The sequence below is a fragment of the Cololabis saira genome, chromosome 18 (assembly GCF_033807715.1).
Source record: "Cololabis saira isolate AMF1-May2022 chromosome 18, fColSai1.1, whole genome shotgun sequence".
Taxonomy (NCBI): Eukaryota; Metazoa; Chordata; class Actinopteri; order Beloniformes; family Belonidae; genus Cololabis; species Cololabis saira.
This window is the reverse complement of record NC_084604.1, coordinates 41,170,730-41,176,112: the sequence shown is the minus strand read 5'-3', so window position 1 is coordinate 41,176,112 and position 5,383 is coordinate 41,170,730. Positions and strand designations below refer to the sequence as shown.

The following is a 5,383-nucleotide window of genomic DNA, read 5'->3' as shown; positions in this document are numbered from 1 at the left end:
ACACACACACACACACACACACACACACACACACACACACACACACACACACACACACACACACACACACACACCCCCCGCCGGTGTTTCCAAGTGTGAGTCAAAAACAGTTTTCTAACTTAATAAACCTGATTCTGATGAGCATTTAGGATAAAACAGAACTGACCAATCTGTAGAATCAAGTGTTTTTATTGAGTCCAGTGGGGGGGGGGCTGTACAGGGTGGAGTCCAGGGGGGTCAGGTCCAGGTCAGGTCCAGGTCAGGGGGACTGATGGGAGTCCAGGGGGCCTGGGTCCGGGTCCTGGTCAGGTGGAGGTCCTGGGGGGTCAGTAACCCCCCCCCCGTTTACTCGATGTCCTCCGGTCTGACTGGATGGGGGGACCAGGGGGGGTCCAGGTCCATGTACAGGTCTGGGGGGTCCAGGTCCATGTACAGGTCTGGGGGCTCCAGGGGGCTGATGGGGGTCCAGGGGGGTCCTCTACTCGATGTCCTCCGGTCTGACGGGGTGGGGCAGCGGGACGATGGATTTCTTCTCCGAGTCTCTGGACAGAGCTTTCCTCATGTCTGGGGGAGAGAGAGAGAGAGGGGGGGTTAGAGCTGGAAATAACACCCTTAAATACACCCCCCCCCCCCCCCCTGAGAAATAACACCCAGGACCAGTTCCGGGTCCAGGACCAGGACCAGTTCCAGGACCAGGACCAGGTCCTGGACCAGTTCCGGGTCCAGTTCCTACCGTAGGCGTCCTCGTCCGGCTCCCCGTTGCTAGCGCTGTAGTACTCGATGACGGTGCGGTAAACGCTGTAGCCGAGCCGCTGGTACATGTTGACGGCCACCTGGTTGGAGACGCGGACGAACAAGTCCACGAAGAACCCGCCCTTCCTGCAAAACAGGGGGGGTCACCATGGTTACCACGTCACCATGGTTACCACGTCACCATGACGACGTGGTCACCACGTCGGCTTCACCCACCTCTCAGAAATCTCCTCCAGCATCTCCATTAGCTTAGCGGCGAGGCCGAGCCGCCGGAACTCGGGGGCCACCGACAGGGCCGTGACGTGGCCGTGCCATTCCTCCCGGGCCACGGAGCCCTCCGCCTTCCCCATGACTGGAACACAGGGGGGGTTAGCTAGCCTGGTACTGGTGACCCGGGTACCAGGGTCAGGGTTACTATAGCTAGCATTAGCGGGGCGGTACCTACTGTATCCCATCAGCTCTAGCTAGCATTAGCGGGGCGGTACCTACTGTATCCCATCAGCTCTAGCTAGCGTTAGCGGTAGCGGGGCGGTACCTCCTGCATCCCATCAGCTGTAGCTAGCATTAGCGGTAGCGGGGCGGTACCTCCTGTATCCCATCAGCTCTAGCTAGCGGTAGCGGGGCGGTACCTACTGAATCCTTTACAATCCTGGAATTGATTAACTGGTCTCTCAGCACAATTGACCAAATTTTTGCGACGAGAAGTCAGGGGGTAAGGGAGCCCTCCTGCCCCGATGGGAGGTTTTTTACTGGATACACAATGGATTCCTGGAAACATTGGAAACTGTTGTGTTTGGTGATTCTGTCTGTCGAGGACGTTGAAGATGCTTCATAATTGGATTTATGATAGCAAGATTTCTCTTGATAGGAGGAGGGGGATTCCTGGTCTACCGACAAACGCGTAAGTCGGTGACAGCTGTTCTGGCTCTTTCAGAGCTGCCGGACGTGGCTGAAGGATCAAGCAAGGTGATCAACACTCAGACTTTAACGCTGGGGGAGCAAAGCCGTAAGCTGGATGTGATTCTTGAACAGAATCTCAGGCTGGCGGCGTCTTTGAGCTCATTGGCAAGATGGAGAAGACCTTGGAGAAGTTGGAAGCTCAGCTTGGCGGGAATTGATCACAAATTCATCTGATTGGAGTCGCCATTGATGAACCAGAGACTGAAGGCAGACGGAAAATTACTGAGTCTGTCTGTTTTCAATATAATTGTTGATTCTATAATCTGACCTTGACAGGGCGGTTTTTTGGCCGATCGCTCTGGTCACAATCTCCCTGGTGGAATGTAAACAAGGTGACTCTGCCCCCACTAGCCCTCCCCTCTCAGGAACATCTGTGGACCTGGATCAGAACTGACCGAGCCGTCTGATAACATCAAGGACATTGGCTGAGGAGCAGCTCTGAGCGAAGTTCACGGACTCATCGCTACACACACTTACTGATAACCACCTCCCTCAACTCAACGCCTTCCTGGCTATAAGTCTTGTGATGATGATGTTAAATTTGTCATGTTGCTTTCTACTGTACCTACTGTATCCCATCAATTCTAGCGGTAGCGGAGCGGTACCTAGTGTATCCCATCAGCTCTAGCTAACAGTATCGGTAGCGGGGCGGGGGGTAACAGGGTCAGGGTTACTGCAGCTAGCGGTAGCATTAGCGGTACCTACTGTATCCCATCAATTCTCCTCCAGGAGCTTCGGCTACGATGAAATACTCGGGCCAGTGAGCCAAATACTGCAGGTAGAACGGGATCCCATACTGGAGGACCGGTTAAGGAGAACTAGTGGAGGACCGGTCAAGGAGAACTAGAGGAGGACCGGTCAAGGAGAACTAGAGGAGGACCGGTTAAGGAGAACTAGAGGAGGACCGGTTAAGGAGAACTAGAGGAGGACCATTAAGGAGAACTAGAGGAGGACCGGTCAAGGAGAACTAGAGGAGGACCGGTTAAGGAGAACTAGAGGAGAACTAGAGGAGGACCGGTTAAGGAGAACTAGTGGAGGACCGGTTAAGGAGAACTAGAGGGCCGGTTAAGAACTAGAGGAGGACCGGTTAAGGAGAACTAGAGGAGAACTAGAGGAGGACCGGTTAAGGAGAACTAGAGGAGGACCGGTTAAGGAGAACTAGAGGACCGGTTAAGAACTAGAGGAGGACCGGTTAAGGAGAACTAGTGGAGGACCGGTTAAGGAGAACTAGAGGACCGGTTAAGACTTAGAGGAGGACCGGTTAAGGAGAACTAGAGGAGGACCGGTTAAGGAGAACTAGAGGAGGACCGGTTAAGGAGAACTAGAGGAGGACCGGTTAAGGAGAACTAGAGGAGGACCGGTTAAGGAGAACTAGAGGAGGACCGGTTAAGGAGAACTAGAGGAGGACCGGTTAAGGAGAACTATACCCCTTTTCCACCAAGCTGGTTCCAGGGCTGGTTCTGGGCTAGAGCCAGACTTAGAACCAGTTATTTGGTTTTACACAGCCAAAGCACCGGCTCCTGGCTCTCAAAACTGGTGCTACGCCAGCCCTCTTTGGTTGCTGGGCCAGGCGTAAGAACCAGTTCCGCTGGGGGCTGGGGACGGTGTTACTGAACAACCAAAGCAGAATAAACACGAGAGCGCCGTTTTTAAAAAACGGAGTGTTGAAGACGGTGGTTAAGTTAGCAGACTCTTTTATTATTACATCCATTTATTTAATAATTGATGTAAAACAGAAGCAGCAGTGGTCTACGGTACAATCCATCAACAGTAACGTCTGCGGGCTCCGTGCCCGCTGATGCAGCGGCAGCCTCGTGTCTGAGCCCCCGGGGAAGCGTTCCAGCCCTGGGACGCTTGGACGCGAGGCTGCGGAGCCCGCCGATGCAGCGCAGCTCCATCCATTTATTTCATAAAAATTCCTGGCCCGCCGGGACACCTCCCAGCCCGCGGTTCTGGTTCCGCGCGCAGAGCCTACGCCGTAGGTTAAGTAGGAGGAGGGGAGCTCCGGAGGAGAGGAGAGGAAAGGAGAGGAGCTGCTGTGCCCCGGGGCTGCGCAGAGCTTATGGCGTAGGTTACGCGGCGACGGGCGCCGTACCCTACGCCGTAGGCTCTGCGTCGATTTAACGCGGAACCATAAATCAGCTCCGGAGCCGGCAGTCAGCCAGAAATTCCGAAATTTTCAGAGCAAATTTCTTAACAGGCGTTATTTGGATAAACTGAGCCCAGGTTGGGGATCTTAAAGGTTACTTTACCTGAAAAAATATTAAAACTTAATAAAGTGCCATATTAACAGCGCTACAGCTGAAATTAAAACAGCTTTTGGCTCTCAGCTTCCTGATCAGGGTGGGGATGAAAACGAGGGGGAGTGGTGGTGACGTATACAGTAACGTGATGACGTGGCTCTCTGGCCAGCTGCAGGCCAACACCAGCTTGTGTAAAAGCAAACGGTTCTTACTTAGAACCAACCGCGAACCGGCTCTAGCACCAGCTTGGTGTAAAAGGGGTACTAGAGGAGGACCGGTTAAGGAGAACTAGTCCAGGGGAACCGGGTCCAGGGGAACCGGGTTTGGTCAAAAAATAAAATAAAAAAAATAAATAAAAAAAAAAAGGGAAAAAGAATAAATAAAAATAAATAAAAAATAATAAAACAAGAAACAAAAATAAAAGGAAAAATATAAATAAAGAAAAAAAAGATTAAAAAAACAAGAAGAAAAAAAGAGAAAAAGAAATAAAATAAGAAAGAAAAAAGAAAAGAACAAATGTCTGGTTCTGGTTCTGGTTCCTCCATGTGTTAAATAAAAATGATTTGGTGAAAGAAGCTCTAGTCTCATCTGAGGTTGAAAAGCTGCAGATCAGACTGGTTTTTATGGTTTTTATCTGAAGAAGATTGAAAATAATAAAATAGAAGCTCTTAAAAACAAACAAGGATACAGTTTCAGTCAGAGGATCCAGGTTTCTGTGGAAACAAACGAAACAGCAGTCAAACAATAATCCAATCTACCCTCTAGAACCGGCTCTAACCGGGTCTAACCGGGTCTAGAAGCTGCTGCAGGACAAACCAGTCAAAACCAGGTAAAAGCAGATAAACTAGTCACTCACATGTTGTTGAATTTAAACAGGTCGTCGCAGGTGAACGGCCGGAGCGTCGTCATGTTGCTGCTGCTGCTGCGGGTTCTTCTGCGGGATCTGCCGCTGCAGCAGCTCCAGCAGACACAGCGCCCCCCGCAGGAGCCCGCCGGGACTACAGGCTCCTGCTGGAGCAGCAGCAGTAACGGTTACAGTAACAGACACAGCGACACCAGCCGGAGCCCGCCGGAACTACTGGATCTTCTTTCTTAAAAAAAATAAAGGAAAACAAATAAAACGTAAAAAAAAATAAAATAAAAATAATAATAACATAAAAATTGAATAAATAAAATAAAATAAAAATATCGGCGGCTGCAGAAGACCGGAAGTCCGCCTTCTTTTTTTTTCGCTAGTAACTTTATTAAAATGCTTTTTAATGCCGAAACTATCTTAAAATATTGCATTTTCAAAAAAAAATATAATGTACGTCAACTCCTGACACCATGTTACGTTACTATAAGCTTAAATATCTTAAATGTATTTATTTTTTCGCCTTGTTTTTTTGTTTTTTGTATTCCTTACAAGAATCCCTCTTTTTATTTTA

At 50.0% G+C, this 5,383-nt stretch overlaps 1 protein-coding gene across 2 annotated transcripts; it reads right to left on the bottom strand.

Annotated features, from left to right (window-relative positions):
* Positions 1 to 173: 173 nt before the first annotated feature.
* On the bottom strand, positions 174 to 4,914 carry naa20 (N-alpha-acetyltransferase 20, NatB catalytic subunit). Of its 2 annotated transcripts, XM_061707208.1 has the most exons (7): positions 4,813 to 4,914; positions 4,645 to 4,669; positions 2,419 to 2,509; positions 970 to 1,105; positions 734 to 879; positions 451 to 564; positions 174 to 252 (listed from the first exon to the last, which is right to left on the bottom strand). In XM_061707208.1, exons 1-6 carry the CDS (start codon positions 4,863 to 4,865, stop codon positions 479 to 481), a joined length of 537 nt encoding a protein of 178 aa, XP_061563192.1. In that variant the 5' UTR covers positions 4,866 to 4,914; the 3' UTR covers positions 174 to 252; positions 451 to 478. The 2 variants fall into 2 exon arrangements, with proteins under 2 accessions (XP_061563192.1, XP_061563191.1); XM_061707207.1 differs by having other exon boundaries at positions 174 to 564; positions 4,813 to 4,913.
* Positions 4,915 to 5,383: the final 469 nt, after the last annotated feature.

Bases quoted from the DNA above. Each gene is read 5' to 3' on its own strand.
- naa20 (XM_061707208.1), bottom strand. From the start codon at position 4,865: ATGACGACGCTCCGGCCGTTCACCTGCGACGACCTGTTTAAATTCAAC. The intron at 4,670-4,812 runs GTGAGTGACTAG...TTGTTTCCACAG, and splicing joins CTGTTTAAATTCAACAACAT to AAACCTGGATCCTCTGACTG. The intron at 2,510-4,644 runs GTATCCTTGTTT...CCGGTCCTCCAG, and splicing joins TGGATCCTCTGACTGAAACT to TATGGGATCCCGTTCTACCT.